Source organism: Epinephelus fuscoguttatus, linkage group LG17, assembly GCF_011397635.1.
Source record: "Epinephelus fuscoguttatus linkage group LG17, E.fuscoguttatus.final_Chr_v1".
In the NCBI taxonomy this organism is placed as follows: Eukaryota; Metazoa; Chordata; class Actinopteri; order Perciformes; family Serranidae; genus Epinephelus; species Epinephelus fuscoguttatus.
Genome location: NC_064768.1, coordinates 17,319,961 through 17,341,147, shown reverse-complemented (window position 1 = coordinate 17,341,147; position 21,187 = coordinate 17,319,961). Strand labels below are relative to the sequence as shown.

General features: G+C 40.8%; 1 protein-coding gene across 1 annotated transcript in view; it reads right to left on the bottom strand.

The window, feature by feature from the left end:
- Window positions 1-3,643: 3,643 nt before the first annotated feature.
- angpt1 (angiopoietin 1) overlaps window positions 3,644-21,187 on the bottom strand; it is a 74,855-nt gene continuing 57,311 nt past the window's right edge. The window contains exons 8-9 of the mRNA XM_049602429.1: window positions 12,825-12,955; window positions 3,644-6,817 (exon numbers count right to left, since the gene is read on the bottom strand). Coding sequence (XP_049458386.1) covers window positions 6,654-6,817; window positions 12,825-12,955 — 295 coding nt within the window. The 3' untranslated portion in view covers window positions 3,644-6,653. The remainder of the gene's footprint in view (window positions 6,818-12,824; window positions 12,956-21,187) is intronic.

Sequence of the window (21,187 nt, the reverse complement as noted above, 5' to 3'; positions counted from 1 at the left end):
GTACATGTGAGGAAAAACTGTGATTGTTTCAGTATTTAACAAACACTGAATGTCAACAATTCTGTAAAACCCACACATTTGGTTTGGGATTATACTGCAGTAAAAAGAGGATGATTTGGAGTTGCACTTACTGATGTCCGCTTTAGTATAATGATTTCAGGGTGACTTGCATCGGATGATTTCCTGAGTTTATTCCCCCAGTGCCTTTTTAAGCTTTTAAAGTGTTTGCTTCATTGGTGGTTGATTCTATGCCACTTATGTGGTTTAACAGATAATTTCTTTGCTGGGGTTAATGATTGCCTTGCAACATGAAAACATTTAAGACCCAGCCGTTAATTCAAACACAGGCAAAATGATGTCACTGTCGCACACAGCCAAAACATGGATCTTTCTTCCTTGCTCACAATGCTGTGCAGCTATGCAGCTGAACACACTTCCAGTAAAGTCTGAAGAACTTGGCATTGGGTCTTTTCTGGAGGCAATTGTAAAACTGAAAACACAATCCAAAAAAACAAATCCAGTGAAAGTGGAACTAATCAGATAAAGATGAGATACAATTTACAAGAAATACAATAACAAGAAAACTGGATTCAAAAGCAGGTTGTAATGCTGAATTCACATTAGCTAAATGTGAAGAAAAACCTCAACTTATTCTGTTCATGCACCATATATGAAGATAGTTAACCTGACTGCTAGTCGTGTAGACCCACCATTATTAGCTACTCTGACTGAATTATGTTCGTGGAGCTGTTCATTGGCAAGTGAACCGAATACAAACAGCATGGCAGACTTCTTTAAAATGACTAAAAAGAAGTTTAAAAAGTAAAGTATAAAGCAATTAGCCCAATTAGTTAGGCCAACTTTAGTCTTAATCTGAAAACACACTGATGCGTCACACTGCAGCTTGTCAACAGATGACCACGCAAAGTTATTATTGCTTTCACTGAAAGATCTGTTCTTCCTCCAACTATGCATTAGCTTAAAATCATACATGGACACCCTTAATATGAGTTGTTGAGCTATGACCCACCAAGCAATATCTTTTTGGCCATTGTCTTTGTAATGACAAGATTGTGAGTCATTTAGCTCGAGATATTTTTCAACCTCAACAACGAGCCTGTCCTCATCCAGTCTTCATCACACACGAGATACAGCAACAGCTACAGAGTTCTCTTTATGCATCAGCAGTGAGGAGAGGAGTCAAGCTGCCACAGGAGCAGAGAAAAGGAGCTGCTATGGGAGCTGGTATGATAAGCAGAGAGCGAGTGGAAACAGGACAGTGGCATGAAGTGACACGGGTGATGCGTCCAGGGGCTGACGTGCATCTAGCCGCTGCTGTTATGGGGTTGAACATTGAAAATAATAGGGGCATACTTTTTGACACGCAGCATTTGCGCGTTTAGCAACACATTGGCTTCAGACATGCAGCTAGTGTAATGGCTAGCTTGGTAAGTGTAACACTGCTCCAAAAAAACTAAATAAAGCAGTCTAAAAAACAGCATGATGAAAGATGCCTGTGAATATTTGTTTGGTCACAGATGTGACAAAATGGTGGATGTAACAATGTCACTCAAAGGAATACTTCACCTGCAAAATGATCATCTGTATATCAAATACTCACCCCGTTACACTGAATTCGGGAAAAAAACTGTTTTTTTCCCTCACATGCCTCCACAGTGAACGAATAATCCAAAAGCTGAGAAAATTCTTGATGAATTCGTGCAAAAGGGGGCCTCATTTAATAACAGCAAAACTATTGCAAGAAAAGCAAAGACTTCTTGAATTCAACATGACACAGAGCGAGTAATTTATACATAGGTCCACATCTGTGGATGAAGTATTCCTTCAACTATACAAAGTCAAAACCTAGTATATAGTAGCTGGACTGTACAGTATATGCGATGCTAAGGGGCTTTTAATTTGAAACAAGGACTTTTAATTTGAAACAAGAAGTGGCTGGCAGTTACCCAGTCACAGACTTTTGTTCGCCTTGACTGTAGCTTACAGAGTTTACATGAGCCACAAAAACAGCAGCTGCCTCTGGCTCAGACTCAACAGGTTTCTGTGCAGAACTTTTTTCACACCTTTGATATAACTGCAAGGCCTAGTTTATTGTAGATATCAGGTTGAACTGGCAATGATGTCAAAAAACTCTGCATTAAAGGTGTACTCTGTTTTTTTTTTTAATTGAAGTTCACCTTAAATATTTGCCTCTGATATTTTTTTTTAGCAGTGAATGAATCCTTGCCTAACTTGTTACATTTAATTTTGTTTGAAACTAATTTACTTTTACATTTTAATCCCTTAATTCTACACCAGGGCTACATGATGAAATAGGATTATATCATTAGCTGTAAAAGTTCACTCCACTCTTCATCCTGTGGTGCTCTCTAGCCACCACGGTGGAAATTTTTTTTCAGAGTTCTCAGCTTAAGTCCAACAATCTCAGTTGTAATAGAGTTATATTTTTTGCTGGTGCAAATCTATTTGCACTTGATTAATAATACTAGAATGAACAATCAGACAGATGTTCTATTTTTACTTCCACTTCCTCTCTACGCATCTTCAGTGTTTTTATTCATTTCCATGTGAGCAGGTGGTCTCTTTGGGGGATTCAATGGCCCCGAGTGCTCATACTGCAGGTACTGTACTCTGTCATATCTGATTTGGTTGACGTCCAACGCTGTCTGTCTGCATGCAGCTCAGACCCTTGGGGAGTCCCATCGCCTCGCCAGCTCTTCCTCAGTTAACAGGAAAGGATCCACTTTCAGTTGAGCAGCTTGGCTGTGGATGTAAGGAGCTGCTGGAGTGTGTGTGTGTGTGTGTGTGTGCGTATGTGGGAATGACACGTGAAACACCACTTTGCTTTGACACCCTGAATGTCCACTAGAGACAAAACTTCCCCCCAGTTTGGAAGTGGTTCTTGGTACCTCCTGTCCTTATACCAACAAAGGACAAAGCTTCAGACCCTCATAGGTGTTTGCCAGCGTGTGCGGACTCTCTTCACACTCCGCTGCTGCAGACTCTCTATAAGAACACATTCCAGCGAGGGTGTCGGGTCAGTGCAGGCGCTGAAGGACACGTGGTGGTTTGCAGGCTGCGGTAATTTGTTTAACCTCTGATTAGGCCCAGGAATGTCAACTATGAGGAGACACTACAGGTCCCGACAGCGTCGTTTGACACTTTGGCAATCTGTCATTGCCACTAGTGAGCAAGCAAGCGAGTCACCACTCGAGACAATAGGCACTTCACTGCCTGGGCAGAGAGGGAGTCTAATGTTTGAACCATCTGGTTTGGTTCTGAAAAAGGAGGAAGAAAGCATGCCTGTCTATCTATGTGATTTATCTCATGTCTTTCGGTGCAATAAGCTTGCTTTGCATGACATACAGTGCAGCATTTGTATCAGGAGATTTAAACTGATGGTGAAGATATTATCATGAAAGGAAGCTTTCTTTTTTTTTAGTTAAAGCATGTCTGCTTAAAGAAAGATGTAATGAAGGGCGACTGTTTTTTAAACCTATGTCTATCATCACATCAATTTGGCACAAAAAGTGCAGCCTAAATGCAGATTGAAAACATTAGTGCATCACATGCTCTTTTATTTAATCTAGCAACACAACACTGACCACATGTTACAAAAAGATGTTTAAATAAATCTGCAAATCTGGAATTTAATGAGGTAAAAGCAGAGTTATCAAAGGCACATTTCTCCAGGGTTATTATCTTAACTTCTGTGTTTTATGCTCAACTTCAAAACACCATTGTACTTCTGGCAGAGTAAAAACAGCAAAAAGAACAGCTTTCCTCAGGAAAGCTGCTTTGCGTACACACACATTAAATTATACAATTTTAGTATGCTAATAAACATGTCAATTGCAGTTTTACAAGTTCCAGATACACTTTATCTTCTCGCCACATGTACCTTTAGTAGATACTCCACAGTAGATTCTGTTGTTACAAAGCTGGAAGTTATGAAATATGTGTTCACACGGATCACTGGTGGAATCATTAATTTCATGCTTCAAATCCAACTCCAGCTGCTTTTGTTTTTTTCCAAAACTACATTGATGAGAAACAGAAACTGGCTGGATTCTGAGGCTGTGTCATGTTGATGTCTGTGAAAAACATTTTGGAAGTGACTTGTGTTAATGATCTGCTCTTTGTCTTAAGGTAAGAGGTTAGACTTAAGGGTTCTTTTCATAAATGTCCCTTTCAGTTAGAAATAAGATTCAGTAATACGAACTCTGACCTCACTCTTTGGGAGTTTTGTACACATGGGACACCAGCTTAATATAAGCATTTACATCTTTGTAAGGCCCCGATCAGACAGAGTGAGACGAATCGCAATGCGTTTTTTGTTGAAGCGTGTTTGCAGCTATTTCTAATTCTTGCTAGGCAACCAATGAATAACCTGTCCTCAGTTTAACCGAAGTAAACTCACAGATCTGTACCCTAAAATCTGCATAAACTAGAATTACCACCTTGTAGTGGCATGCCTCCACAAACCAGTAAAGCTGCTGTAATAATTCACATCCATGTCTATGAAAACATGGCTGTTTCACACAAGATCTGTACATCAGTTTCAAGATGGGCACCCAAGATTAGCGTCACCAATTCAGTATCTGACCAAATGTCTCGTCTTCTGTTCCTGAGACATGACATTGAGTAATTGCCAGAAAAGTGTTTTTGCAGAACATGGTAATGTCACAGTAAGTTTGACCTTTGACCTTCTGGATTTATAATGTCTCAACTTAATCATCATATCATATTAGACATTTCTGTGGAATTTTGTTATAATTAGACTATGAATTCTTGAATTATGGCCAAAAACATGTTTTATGAAGCCACAGTGACCTTGACCTTTGACCTGCAACAAGTAAATTCTAATCACCTCATTGCTGAGTTCAGGTGGACGTTTGTGTCAAATTTTATGAAATTCCCTTAAGGCATTCTTGAGATATTGCGTTTGCAAGAAAGAGACGGATGGATGTGCGTACAGCCAGATTAACAACCCAAAAACCGAATGCCTCCAGCCGAGGCTATTGGCAGCATGGAGGCATAAAAATGAACATGTGGGGGCCACTTGGGGACTGGACACAGGGCAACAGAGATCCGTGTGGGTATATGAAACCCTCAGAAAGAGAAGAAATTACAGGGAGCACCACCAGCTGGTCCAGGTGCTTCACCTGGACGACGGTCCCACTGGCGATGACAATTTGTTGTCAATCATCAAGCCTAATTACAGTTGGTAAAAGGTGAGAAAGTAGTTGAGGCTACAGTTTGTTCAGGTATGTCTTGCAGCTTGCTTTGAAGGGTTACGATAAAAGTGAGCTAACATTAGCTACCACTTGTTGTCATCGCCATCACAGAAGGCTGGCCTCTCAATTCATCTGATTGGAAGGTTCATGCGTTTTCAAATTAAGTCTCCTGCAAAAACACAATGCACATAGAGCTCCACTCTCATTGGAAACCATCACAAACAGCCACCCATGGCTTGCTCAAACACTGTCTGTCTGACTGGGGCTTAAATGTGGAAGCATCATGATGTGGTATGTCATCATTACTGGATATATTGTGTACTTTTGTGCGTTTTTTAAATGAAGCATTACTTGTATATGCAAATGTGCAATCCATTCCCCCATGTGCACACAGCTGTAATTGTTATATATCACTAATTATATGCATCTGTATTAATGTCCTTGTTTTTCATATTCAGCAGAGGTAAAGTAATCACTCACAATCTGGATCTTGGCAGGTATAGGTCTTTTCTCAGCCAATAACAAAAGGCAAATGGATCCCAGTCCAGAATCTAATCCAATAATAACCTCACATCTTGAACTCTAAAAATAATCACACTGTCAAGACAGCGAGTGTGTAATAGCCAGTAAGTACTGCAAACGACCCTTGTAACTATTACCAACTCATCGCTAGAATTTCAAAGCAACCTTACAGCTGAGCCTGTTTTATACATAATGCAAACAGAAAGTACACTGTACAGTAAAAAAAAAGTTAATTTCATCTCACTTTGGATACAGTTGGGATAACAAAAATAATACTAAAAAACACAATATATAATACATTTTAAAAAAAAAAATTATGGGCTGCGTTCTGTGAGCAACATTTTAATAAAAAAAGCAACGTCTCTCATTTGTCTCCTCAGAGCGTTCCAGGTCAGTTCGGTCCTGCAGTTCAAGAGTCAGTGCTGCTCTGTAATAGCTGCTTTCCATTCAAAAGAGTTCAAGTCGTCCATATTATTACAACGCAGGTCCCCAGGAAATTGGAAAATCATGGTTTGAGACTGTGCTTGCATCTTCATACAAGCTGACATTATGATGCGCTCAAAATGTGCACAGATTCCAGGTGTCAGATAACACACCTGGGCGCATTTGTTCCTGAATAATGTCACGTTTGTGAATCAGTTCAGGAGTGCCTTTCTTCCTCCTCGTGGCTGCTTTTCAGTTTATTGAGGGAAAAGGTTACAATGCAACAGCAGCACAGGAATAGCTGTTGCTCTGGGAAGGAACCAGGTTGAATAAAAAAAGATTCATTGGATGACTCCCATGGCCAGCGAAGTGAGATGAAACAAGAGGATAAACTGGGAAGCGTCCCTCTAATGTGCTACATAGCCGTTTGAAAGTTAAAAGTTCAAAAGACTAGGAGAAGTCCAGGGGGCGGATCATCATGAGCGTGGCTCGTAGTGAGTAGCTGGGGCCCTTGAAGTAGTGCCACTTGATACCATTCAACTTCCCTACGTGTTGTCCTTGGGTGAAGTACATGCCGTTAAGGTTGGACGGGCCACAAGCATCAAACCACCAACCTGAAGAGAGATAAGGAAAAATAAATATTATATTGTACATAAAATACAGAATAAGATCACACGGTCTGATCAAACACATAAGCAATAAATTTGTACGTTGTAAGCCAACAGGAACCCAGAAACTCAAGCAGAACGGTACACACTAATTTTATACTGAATGTGCCCAAAGTGAGGAAGGTGTGTGTGGAGCTAATAGTCCACTCAGTAGCGGACTCTGCCGTAGCTCCATATTGCGCTATACTCTAAGCTTGCCCCCTTCTTTGCAGTCCAATCAAATGCAAAGGATTTGATATTAATCCCTCTTGTAATTGTACACTACTCAAATTTTCCATTTGACTTGGAAATACTTCACAGCACAGGAGCTAAAGACGCTCCAACTTGTATGTCAGCGTCTGTTCATGGTGTTGATAAAGTCACCTCAATCATAAGTTTTGTCCTCTGAGAAGGTTGAAGGTTTCCCAGGGCCTCTCCCACAGGGCCATGGCAATGGTCCAGACACCATTACACTGCTATCTGCTCAATGTGTTACTGTCACTGGGTTCATTGGCATGCCAGTACCTGCTGCTGAACACTTTCGGTACCTCTTTCTATTTAAAGCAAAGAGTGCATGTGCACGAGCTCCAGTAGGAGCTCAGAGTAGAGAATGGCACAGGAAACTTTTATTCTACTCCCAAGGTGACACATTTTATACTTTCCCTGAAGTAAATGTGGTACTTAAAGAAATGGTAAATATGCTAGGACTTAGAGGATGATATTATTTTAGAATGTAAGACACACACTGGCTTCTTAGCTCTCCTAGAATGGACTTTAAAAATAAATTACTTGTTCACAAGCTTCTGAAAGGTTTAGCACCTCCATACTTAGTCAACTGTTCCTCCCTCTACACTGCTACACCCTGCTATAGGTCACTGAAGCAGTTAAGACTCATCTTTTTAATGGAGCTTTTAAGCTGTCCGTGTTTACTTTTATTAAACCTTACATAAAGTTTATTTTATTTAATGTTATTCTAAATTTTATTTATATTTTTCTACCCCATTTTATTGTTTGACGATTGGATTTGATGACACCTTTGAAATTGTGTGTACGTATGAAAGGTCACAAATAGTGTTGTTATTATTTTTATCATGAGTATTTCATATTTCAGCAGACAGAGATTTACTGAAGGTAAGGTCCATTCCATCCCTGTAATCTGTCATCTAGGTCTTAAATCTAAACTCGTGAGCACGTCCTCACTGATACAGTCAGATGTGGAACATATGCAAGGCATGGCATGTGTCAGTCACACAGTGACAAATGGCAGATCTGCTCCTCTCTCCTGTCAAACCTGAACTGCAGCCTACAGTCTGACATTTAACAAGACCTATCAGTAATCAGGAGCAATGCTCTGCCCTTGTTGCTGGCATGGATCGCACACATATAAATTTCACACTGATTGCTGCTTCATCATAAGACACGTACACAGCATAGTATGGAAGCAACTGGTGGACACTTCCTTATGTTTCTACAGCTCCCATTTAATGCAGAATGTTGGCACCAATGGGAAACAAATATTTATGTATATATATATATATATGTATATATATATATATATATATATATGTATGTATAGGTACAAAATATATATAGGTACAATCCTAAAGCATTTTCAGAGGAGGCACTGCACCTCACCTGACATCTTGTTAGATGGACCAAAGCTGTGAGAGGTTAAAGCTGCTGCAGTCAATATTTATATGTTAACAATAGATTGACCAAAAGCATGTTCTGAGAGGTCACAGTGACCTCGACCTTTGACCATCAAAATCTAATCAGTTCAAGTGGATGTTTGTGCCAAAGTTGAAGAAATGTGCTCTTGAGATATAGCATTCGCGAGAATGAGATGGACAAGGTCACAGTGACCTTGACCTTTGACTTGTGACCTCTAAAATTTAATCAGTTCATCCCAAAGTCCAAGTTGATGTTTCTGGCAAATTTGAAGAAATTCCCTTAAAGCATTCTTGAGATATCGCTTTCACGAGAAGAGCACGGTCTCACTCCGAAGTTGTTGAAATCTGGTGCTTGGGCAGTGACTTGTCACATCAGAAACCAATGAAAAAGGTGTCCTTTAACATCAGCATGACACGCAGCCGGTTGCCGTTGTAGTTGAATGGCCCCCAGCGACATCAGGGGAAACATGGTGGGACAAGAATGAAAGTTAAGGCTGTGACAGTCTGAATGGGGTGGGTGGATGGATCAAACAAACACCGAATTTCACCGGAGAGAGTGGTGTTTGTGTCCCGTAAGATTCTAAAGCCAAACCCTGTTCTTTCTTCCTAAATTTAACCACTTGCTTTTATTGTTTAAACCTAACCATGTGTGTTTGTTGTTGAAGGAAAAAAAACATCAATTCGTGATGTTGTACCAAAGTTGTGTATTTATTTAAAAAAAAAAAACCTGTATGTAAACGGTAAATTTCCTGTGAAAACGGAGGTGTATCCTGAAAGAAGAGAACTTGACATGGTGTCCCAGAACATCCACAACCAATGCATCCAGGGTACTTTGGTCATATGTGAACGTGTAAAGTCCATGACCAAACGTCAATATGTGACGATGTCGGAGTGAGAATATGTTGACGAGAATGGTATGCGCAGACGAATGGACGCATGAAAAACCCCAAAACATAATGCCTCTGGCCACAGGGATACCAATCAGACAGACAAAGTTAGGGATTAGCTCATGACCATAGTGGATCATTAAGCAGCTAAAGAGACATATACTTCCCTCAAGAGTTGGTAGAGAGAAAGAGAGCTTAAAGGAAAGTAAATATTGGACACAAATTTGCCTTGTGGCTATCTATAGAGGTTTTCTCATATCAATTCCAGACAGTTTCCACAGAATCAGGTCTGGACATTTTCCGTAGTTGCCCTTTAAGACATGGCACACAACAGGACATTGTCTGTGTCAGATGCATTCTTATCAAAAGGAAATACTCCTTTGGTTTAGGCGAGCACTGACCTTTGGGTAAAGCGTTCAGGATGCAGAAAATGATGCAAAAAGCATGCTGGGGAAATTGCAGTCCTGTGTTTACGTAGCCAACTCTTAATTAGGTCATAAACAACAAAGTCTCTTGCTGTTCCTTGAATCTGTGTGACAGTGTTGGGGTCATCACTTACTGACAGAAGTTTCCATTTCCTGTCATCTCTCAAGTTAGACATTTTTGTCACCCTTCTTCGTTACCCTCTGATGTTTCTATTTTTTTGGTTTTGCACTAGTTGCATGATAAAAACATCATGAACATGCCCACTGCATGCTGTGTATTCTCCAGACAGTTACCTGCACCATTCACACACGGGCTCAAACGGACATTACACAGACTTTGTACAAGGAAGCTAGCAACACAAGTTTTGTGTAATGTCCCGTCCAACTGATTTTGACATTCGAGTCGTCTTGTTTTAGCTTCCCTCAGTGGGGAGAAAAAAAAATGCAGCACCAGCCACAGTCTGAATAAAAAGACAGTTGATAGTAAAAGTAGAAAAGCTGCTGGTAATGTCCTTCAGTTGATACATTGTGGGGTTTGGTGATATATCACAAAGTGTGTGTTGTGCAACCTGCTGCTTCCTTTTATTGAGACAGTGTTTTTTTCCTCTTGAGGAGCAATAAAGCAGACTACAGTGAATGTCTCCTACTCGCCATCCCTCACCTGTTGATAAACCGCAGACCACACAACCGCCATCACACACATAAACATTCAGTATGCACGGCAGCAATCCTCTGGGATTTATGATCAGGATCCTCTCTGTTTCCAGGCAAGAGATTTTTACTGACTTGTAAAACCAGTGGGAAAAGTCTATGCAAGTGCAGTTTGTTCTCATGATAGAGGGATTCCCCCTACCTCCTCCTGTCAGTGCTGTATCCCTACTGTATGTTATGGTGTTGGGTTAATATATACATTACAGTATGTGTGTCCTCCTACGTATTCTTAACACAGCATGTTGCAGTTGTCCTCATAAATGCAGCCGAGGGGTATTTTCCTCTTGTATATTCCAGACACTTACATCATTTGGTGTCAGCCCTGCTCTTATAAATGTAAGGAATAAATCAAATGATATACAGTATATACTGTAGCACAGTGCTGGGTTTGGACCAGCTTTGACTCAGGCTACATGCTGTCATGCCTCTCCTTTGTGGCTGGCTGTGGGCAGGCTATGAATCAAGCAGAGTAGGGGTGTTGATTAGTGATCAGATGCCAGTTCCCTTTAACCCACTGCGTTCACAATGACCTAAGAGGTAATGCTGATCTTAAATCTACGCTTAGAAATGCTTGATTAGTACCAGGTCAGGACTCCACAGCAATAGAGCTGCCATAATGTGACAGCAAGGGTCACTGGGCTCCACTTACACAGCAGGAGAAGCAGAGTCATTTTAAATCTCTCTGACACTTGGTGCCGCGCCCAGGGATTTTTACAATGTGCTTGTTTCCAACCACAGCGCAACTGGGAGGGGGTGCAGCATAAAGCCTAATAGGTGCAGATAGATGTGGCCATGTAAGCCCATTGCATGTTGCAGGTTGTGATCATAATGACCTGAACTAATGACTGGGCAATGAAAATTGTGGGGTTGGTCATAAAGCCAATCAAACATAATTGCTTTTTGGAATGGTTATGTCATGCTATTGTTTTCTCATAAAAGCAATTCTATACTGTCTCACTGGTGCCATAGAGACACATCATTACATCTTGGGCGTTTTTTATGTAATTTTACCCATGACTTCTATTGGTAATAATGACATTTTACTCCCCAGGTTAATTGCTGAGAGCTGAGAGCAAGAAGACATTGCTGAAAGGAAGTGTGGTGGGCAAGAAACTTAAGAACTTACTGTAGACGCCCAGACAGGTTTTAAACAAATTTCTGACTAGCTAAACTTCTTCAACAGAGAAAATGGCAAATGGTAAATGGACCTGCACTTGTATAGCGCCTTCCCCCATTCACACACTGGTGGCCAAGGCTACCATACAAAGTGCCACCTGCTACTCAGTAGCCATTCACATGACTTTGCAACAGAAATAAACATGTTGACAGCCTGCTACAAAAAACAGTCTGGGTGCTCTATAGCTAATTTGAACATTCATGACAACTGTACATGGGTGGAATTTTTATTTAACTAACTCATTTAAATTTTATTAAGGCTCTGGCTCCAAACTTCTGGCTTGACTGGCTGACTTGAGGCATAAGGTGACACTTGCAGTTACAGTAGCTACATCCATTACTTCAAACGCTCTATGGTGGACGCCCACACACTTTGACATACAAAGCAATGTAAGTTTGAGAGTTTACAAGGAGCAAAAGAATGCACCATGAAGTCCCTTTACCTGTGTGAGTGTCAAACTCTAACTCACAGGACAGAAGCAGTGCGCCTGTAGATGACAGCTAAACGCCATAGAGACTCCCAGTGTAGTTTTTATAAGATGATTATTTTGATACAAATACTTGCGCACCCATATGCCGGATAGCTCTCTGAGATTTACTCGCCCAATGGAAAATCTACCACATTTGGCAGTTGGCAGACGTTAATTTCTGGCTCCTGTACATAAAATTATGTCCTTATTTATCGCATTTCTGGTAGTCTTTTGTGATGTGTGTGAGTAGGGAGAAAAAAAAAAAAAAGATCAAAAAGTAGAGTGAGGTGGCAAGAGTCAGGCCAAATTAATGCTACTGTTTCTTTGTGCCTGTTGAATGTGTAGACAAGCAAATGCTTGCTAACATGTTTGTGAACTATATTAATAATATATAATATAATATGTCAATGTTCTGTTTACAGCTTGTTGTGCTGCCCCCTAGTGGCCAAAAATAAATTAAAGCAGCTTTAAACTGTCGTAAAAGTCCATCACAGTAAAACAAACAATGTTGTGGTTAAACTTTGATTTGGTTTACTTGTTGTAGTGACACCAGGAGGTAATGGTGATATAGAGCTCCTGCTCTGCCATGACTCTATGATTATCCTCACTGTAATGCACCGTTAGGCTGCACTTACCGCCAGTGAGCATGAGGGCACACTTGCACATGCAGTTGTCATTGTCCATGTCCTTGGTGCTGAAGTCTGCTCCGTGGATTACGAGACTGCTCTGTCTGCCTGCAGTCCCACTGTGGCTTTTCAGGAACAGCCTGGAAGACATGAGGAGGAGGAAGAGGAAGGAGTCAGGACATGAAAACACATCAGAGGGAGAGGAGTATGGTGAAGTGAGCAGTGTAAGCAATAAAGACAGCAAGAAGACATAACAGGCTGCAAAAATGTCTCCCGAGAGATATTTATTTTTGTTATGATTGAGGACATTAAGAACACCTGGATCAACATTAAAAGGGTGTTAAAATAAAGAATGAAAGAAAAAGAGAGTATATGAAAGAATTACAGATGGAAAGTAGGACAGAGAGTAGAGATCACATAGTGTAAGGAATGTCTGGGAACCACATTTCCATCAGCAGGTCCACAGTATGTTAATTTACACCACAAATATAAACCTGTAACAGCTAAACACAGTAAAAAAAGGTAATACCTAGGACCTGTTTAACCTGTCATCCATCCATAGCTGGGCAGGTAAGGCTCACTCCTAAGTCTTTGGTATCAGAACAAGCAATAGTTCTCCTTGTCTGGTCTTCTTGTGTGTAAGTACACAGCTCCCACTGTTCCCCCTCTTTTCATGATGTTACATTCCTTTCATGAAACCATACATATAAAACTGCTTTTTTGCTGCCAGTACATTTATAGTTTAAGTTTGTCTGAAAGATACAGGCATGCAATAATTGTAGAGTACATACTATACACAACCTACAATATGCTGAATGTAAAACACGTGTGTCCCCTCACACAGTATACAGTGGTGTATCTATAGACTGGTGCATCATACTGAGCTGCTACTGGGAATTTATCATTGCTTCATGAACACATTTTTAGTGATTACCAAATTATAGGTGAAACTTCAGTATTTTTCAACCTGGATTTTTGTCCAAGTGGTTAATGGAGTCAACAGTTTTTGGCATGGGTCCAGTATTGAGAGAGCACTGCAGCCACAGCAGCTAAACAGACTGCAATGTGACCGATTAGGGCAATTATACACTGTCAATTTACTTCCATTGAAAGTGCTTGTTTTTGACACCGACAGACTCAGACTGTCATTAAGTATCTGAGACCCTTCAGAGAAATTCTTCTTTAACTTTTGCTGGTTTGTTTGATACTGTGACCAAGTCTTGCTCAGGGATAAGTCTCATTATGAAAACTTGGGAGAGGTTCAACGTATTCTTACAGAATGGTTCGTATATCCTACAAATTACAAATTACATCACTTAACGTGCAGTCGTGTAATTAATTTCAAGTTATCAAGGTTAGGTTTATGGAAAATAAAGTTACTCTGGTTAGGTTTAGGAAAAGAAACATGGTAAGAATGTACCTGAAAATGACTAAAGGTTCACTCAGAGTTCACATGGTTCCGAACCTGTGTGTCTTGGGGAAAGTCCTAGAGGAACGTCTGCATTTTTATGACCCATCCACCACCCCAACCTACCCTACCATACCTCCTTACAAGACTGCTCAGGACTGCTTTCTTGTTTACTCCAGTCACTGCAATGGTCACGTGATTGCAGCCTTTTAACTACATGGAATATGTACAAATCTGGGTGCATTATGCTTCAGTAAAGGAATGGTGGAAATGTTAGTAAGAGTTGGAGAAAGGAGTGCCACATTTTCTGGGCACATGTAGATGTTCTCTGCATCTCTACTTACAATAAGAAAGATACAAACTATTCCCTTAAGATGTATCACTACTTTACAACAACTAATTTATATCACAGATTAAACATGTGCTACAGATAGCTATTGTTTATTCATACTGAGTAAACTGAGTTATGATACAGTAAACAGCCACAGAGCATCATCTGGCAATTATCCAACCCATGTAAGAGGGGATGAGATATATCCTATTGAATTTCTTGCCATCTTTTCACTCTGAGGATTATCCTAACAAACAGCACGTCTATGGGACTAATAAGCTATCACCCCCATGCTGAATTTCTTCACACACACTGCGCTCACCACACAAATTGAAAACTAATATGCAGCTTGGAAGCAGACTTCTTCAGGGTGTGTCGCCCTGTGAACTCACTCTTGGTGTGAATTGGAACTGCCGCATGCGGATCTGACAAGTCCTTCATCCTTTGACAGCTCTGCCATTCTCTAACCTGCTGCATCATACACTTGCCTTATTTCCCTTCATGTCTTTGTTTCTCTCACGCTCTCTCCGTCTCACTCTCTCCCAACAGAAGAGATTGCACATCCAAAGAGCAGCAGCGCAGCACCAAGCCAATGAAGTCTCTGTTATTAAGTATCGTTCCCTCTTCAGTGAAAGCAATTTCCTGAGTTCATTTCTTGACAACAGGGGACCATGGGCGTGTAGTGAACCTTGCACCCAGTTCAGGTTTTCCGATGAGAAAGTAACGAATACAAAATATTTTATGTTTTGAAGAGATGTTGAACACTCCCGTATGCACCTCCAGCCTTTGTGAGGCTTGTAGCTCTGAGACAGCAGCTTGAATAGCTCAAAGAAAAAGACTCGTAGATTCCCCAGGAAAGAAAGTCATTTAACGTGAAAGACTTCTCTATTTGGACAGCTGTGTAAATGGTTGATTTGTACAGCAGAGTAAAAAGTGTGACTGCAGGTCACCCTGGGGAATTCACTGAGCTACTAAACCGGGACGTGTAATCCTACATGTAAGGGTGAGTCATGTGTCTAATCAGTGGCACCAAATGACCACTGAATATGGCAAGTTTAGATAAGGTCCTGTGAGGATATTATAAACACTTGGGTGTGTGTGTAAATGTGCAGCTTCCTGTGTGTGTATGTGAACAGTACGTCATCTGTGACACATGCTGCAGTATTATTCGGTGTCTTGGAGGCAACAGATGTCTCTGGAGATGTTTTCCAGTTCAGAGTAAATTCACACCGCAGCACACTGCCTCACTTACGGGCAGCATGACTCCTATCAGCTAATTCCTGATTCTGAGGAATAAAACGTGCAATGTCAAGGATGAGGTCTGCTACCACTCTGATAAAGAACAGACTTTGCTGCACATTTGCTCTTCATTTTCCAAAAGCTCTTATGATCTCTGCTGTGCTGACCGATGGCCAAGGCACATCATCAAGAGGGATTTTCAGCATGACACTTTGACAAGCTGCTTTAAATAGTCTGCGGCTGTGTTTACCGGCTGTGCTACATATTTACTACACCAACAATCCCCAACTCAACTGACATCTGCAGTTTTTCCTGTCAGGATACATTATGCTCTCAAATGATAAGTGGGTAATGTAAAGATGGGCCAAGTAATGAACTCAAGAGGAAGATGTGCTTTTTCCTGAAGCCTGCTTGTAAGAATGAGAGAGGGAAAGGCAGGGAGACTTAGAGATTGACAGAGATGGCGTCTAGTAAATCATGCTGAAATGTGTCAGGGGACAGGCATCTGCTCAGCCAGATCGGGAACTTAACAGGCAACGCATGCTAATCTGATTGTTCCTTCTAAGTAACTTAGTAATGTGATTGGTCAAGGCTCATTAGAAACCAAAATATTGCGCTGTGATGGGAATCGTTTGGTTCTACTCAATGACACCTCTTGGGACGGAGGTTGGTGTTCTGCCATCTAATTCTTCTAATATCCAATGGGGATGCTGGCTTGTTTATATTTCCACATATTTAAAAAGTCAAAGTAGCAACAGTGCATGTCATCTTTAGGGTCAGGTTTACCAAATTCCCCAAAAAATCCCATTTAACCTAGGTGGTATCTCGTCAGGCGTATAGCTTCTTTTTCATAATTTTGACTTTCACATTTTTTTTCACAATTCACAGGCAATTGGCGGCTGAAATCCCTCTGGCACACACAGCACACACATGCAACAACGGGGTAGTGCACGGTCAGCCATGAACGGCGCTCCTGCAGCAGTGTGGGGACTCAGTGCCTTCAAGGCACCTTGGCAGTGCCCAGTGGTCGAATTGTTGATTTTTTAACAAGGGGGATGCAATGTAGCTTTGATTTTTTTTGCGTGCACACATCATCAAATATGACAACACAGATGTGCAAAATTAATCAAGATAAAGAACAATGGCATGACCTATATACCTGCTGCCTTTAAAAACACAATAATGCAGTAGTATTATTATTGCAATACAGACAAAAAACATTTTAGAGTATAAATATGAGTAGTTCTAAAATAGCTGTGAAAATTAATCTTAGAGTCACTCTTATCCTATAGGCATTTCCTTAGCCAGTATAATTTCTCCTTACCTGTGAAGCCTTGGGCTGATAATTGGTGCTGCTGTCAGGTCCCTGTCCTGATACCTGCCTGGTTTCTCCCTTTCTCTCTTCTATCTATTGCAATAATATAGATAATAAATGTGCAAAGTAAAATTAAATAAAATAGAATTAGGAATAGTAGTGGTGACATAGCTGTAGAAATTAATCGCACAGTCACTTTTGTGCTCTAGATATTTTCTCTCAGCCAGTTATAATCTCTCCTCACCTGTGAAGACCCTGCATGATCATCCTTGCTGGTCTCTGGTCCACTGTCTCCTCCCTGACCCTGCTCTTTATATTGTGCCAATAAAGATTAAAAAACATGTGTGCAAAGCAATAGTGAGCACAAGTTCTGCGCAGCATGAAACTAGTTAGCAAGCGATTTCACATAGATAACAATAACATTAGTATTCTTGTTAACTAGCTTAACTTGATATATTGGCATCTGTTAATTAGTCATCATTGAGCTAACATTATCTACATGCAACAGCAGTACTCAACTTACATGTTTCGTTTGGAAGAAACTGTGCAAAGCTTTCTGCTTCTTGCTGGCTGGTTTGCTGAACATAGTTAACACAGCGGCACTGCCCAGTAACACACATCTTGTCTGTGTGATTGATTCTGATCACAACATGACAGCATGTGTATGCCGCCTGGCACCGTCTACTCATGGTGCGTTTAAAGACGGCTCGGAAAAACATGATACCACATGTTAAAAACGAATTGAATGGTTGTAACGGCTGTAAAAAGTGCGGGGGACAAAGAGCACAGATACAGGAAGTGCAGGGGACATGTCCCCTGTGTCCCGCCCTAAAATTACATCTGTGCCTGCACACACAGATTCTAGATTAACAAGGAGGATGCTTTTTGGTCAATTTTCTAACAAAGGGGATGGCATCCCCCCTCACTTCAGCCGCTGGCAGTACCCAAGAGATGAACTGGTACCTCTCCAGCTGCCAGGCCACAATCTGTACTTGGTCCATATGAGGACTTAAACCTGTAACCCTCCAGCTCTCAAGCCAAATCATAAACAGAGTAAGCTACTGATGCCCCAAGCTTTCGACACAACCTGAGTCAACTTAAGCTTTTAGGTTTACTGGACTCATAAAAGAAAGACAGCATACACAAGCCAGCCCCAGCTGAACACAACACTCAGTAATCAGGAGCTTGACAGCGGCACTCAGCAGGTGTTGAAATGACATGAGGGAAAAGTAACGTCTAGTTACAGAATCAGATATAATGCATGAAAGGCTAACTAACTTCAATTTGCCTAGAGGAAGCTAGCTTGCTAGCTACCATTTTTATAGTGGAAACATGGGGTCATCCCAGTGGTTGAACGTTGAACAGTAAATAACCAATGATATGAGCAACATTTGTGGGTTGTATAATGTGTTCCAGTAAGTAGTACAACACAGAAATGATCAGTGCATCTCCTAGCAATGCTGGTCATCAGATGACAGCCAACTGCTGCCATGAGAAACACCCACCTTGAAGCCTAGACACTGTCGCCACAAATATGTCCAAAAGCTGCAGTAAGAGCTATAACTCTTATAACTCCTATTTCAGAGTAGGTGCTCTCCTAGCACAAAGAAACCATGAGCAATGTCAGTGTACAATGATTGGTAACACACAGGCTATGCAGCACTGGCAAGTGCCATTTTTAAAAGCTTGTTGGCCATGACACCAACAGGCAAAACAAAACAGAAACAACAGCTCATAAGGGAATGGATGTTGGTGAAGATTATCAGTCATCCAGGTCATGGTAATCTTTAGTGCTATATTGTAGGCTATTGGACTTGCTTGAGTTTCTGGCTTTAAGTACGTCATTTTAGCGTTCCTATTGGCAGCATTAAAGCCCTTCAAGGTATGTAGTTCTGGGAGGAGCTCCCCAGTGGGCAGTTCCTCTCAGGGAGTCCCGAGAACTGTTTGCTCTTAAAAACGCCTATTGTTTCTGGAAAGATATAATGCTTTTGATTTTTCAAAGGTAATTATCCAAATACGTGTAGCACCACAAATGAAATTCCACATTATTGTATTAGGGGTGACTGCAAATGTCTCCAATGGCAATACATCAAAACTTGTGTAAATAAAACCCAAACTATTTGCATGACAAAAAACACCACAAGGGGTAAGTGAGATTTTTTTTTTTTTATGTGTGTGTGATTTAGGTGAAACTGACGCCTTCAAGCTTTGATGCGGATTCAGTTTCAGTTTTCCTAATGAGTCTATGCTCTGGAGTATTGCAGCTGCAAAATGTGTACGTGGGAAATGAGTTGCAGCAGGCCGGGTCAGGTGAGGAATCAGATGACTGTGATATGTTTATCTGAGAGCACTTCCAAGTAAAACTAGGTTATAATGATTGACATTTTATCACACTGTATCTTAGAATCATCGTTATCAAACATCATTTAAACATGTACAGCGTTCTTGGTAATGAAGGCTTCACACTCTCTATTTAAAAACCTTTCCATTAGTTTTTATGTCAAGCTTGTGCATTTAGTATAAACATACCATCACTTATCTAGAATGTATATTACAACAATAAACCTTTGAGTGAAAATATTTAAACAGATAAGAGTTCTGTTAGACCTGCCACATCATGCTCAGTGTCTTCTCTCCCTAGAAAGCCCCTTAAAAACCTGAGCAAACTTTCAATCAGCCTACTTATTTGTAAAAATGCACTTCATTTCAAGCCTAGAAGTGTTCAGAGAGGACCCCTTAGAGCTGGTCCTCCCCACATTGTGTCCTTGTCTCCCCACACAGTGGAAAGATGTGTTGGATTACAGCAGAGCGGGCTGGGATTGGCGTGGGGCCTCAGATCTGCTAACATGTCGCCTGTTCACAGTCTAACTTTTATCTGACACTTCCCATTTCACAACACACTGTGTTACTCTGAGCAGAGGATATTGCTGTCATACAGTGACTTAATGAAAGACTTTCTCAGGAGAGGTTTGGGGAAAACCCATAAAACAATGTGTCTAATGGAATGTATGTTACCCTGTGCAAAGTTCAAGTGATTCTTTGAAGGACACGGCAGAAATAAAATACTGAAATGGTGTGAACGATCACTATAATGTGCACAGAATCTTTCTTGAGACTCAAATGGAAGTGGTTTTAAAAAATATGCCACTTTTGATCTTTTGACTGACACAGATAAGCTTAGCCTACTTTGTTTTCTTTCATCTCCATACACGAAGGTGACAACCCAGTCAGCAGAGGGTCCAGCGCGTGCTGTTACACACCTGGCAGTCGTTAGCCTCCTGAACTGCAGTCTGATTGGCCCATTGCAGAGGTTAATCACTCTGACCGATGGTTTGCTTCCTACTACAAGGCTGCAGAGGTGTCTGTCTGGCGGAGACCTGCTTGACTGCTCTCTTGCCACTGGGTGTCCTATAGCTCCAGTGGGGCACATATATACTGATGAAAACAGTATGTATAGAAGCATGCAGGTTAGCTATAGTGCAGATCATTTTCAGTGTTTTCTGCCATACTAACTTTATATACAAGGTACGTATATAAAGTTTCTGAATGTAGTGTATGGCATCTTCTTTATGTGTCATATACTCCCAGAAAAAGATCTGTGTCACTTTCCTATGAAAACCTCTGGAAATTAACATTTTCTATCCTGGTAAGCATAAAAATTAAATCTTGATTTGGAAATATGGGGCAATATCTTCAACTTGAGGCACACATAAGCTTTTCCCTCAACTTTCAACTGCATACGCCGAATCACAATGTTTGTTTGCAATACCTTCTGGATAGAACCCCTGTGTCACATACATAAAATGAGATGGTGCTGAGCAACAGTACCTCAATTGTTTAGTTTCTTGCCATCTAAAAAAGGCCGAACCTCAAAAAAGAATATCAGTATAAGTGTATGCTATGTGTACAATATTTTCTCTTTACCTTGCTATCTGAAAGGTCTTTATGATGGGGAACTGAAGCCTTTATCTCAAAGCCACCAGACTCCATTCACAAAACAATAATTTTACCTGCAGAACAAAGGACTTGGAGGTCTACCACTACCTCAATCACTTTGTGTGTAAGGTAAAACAGAGAAA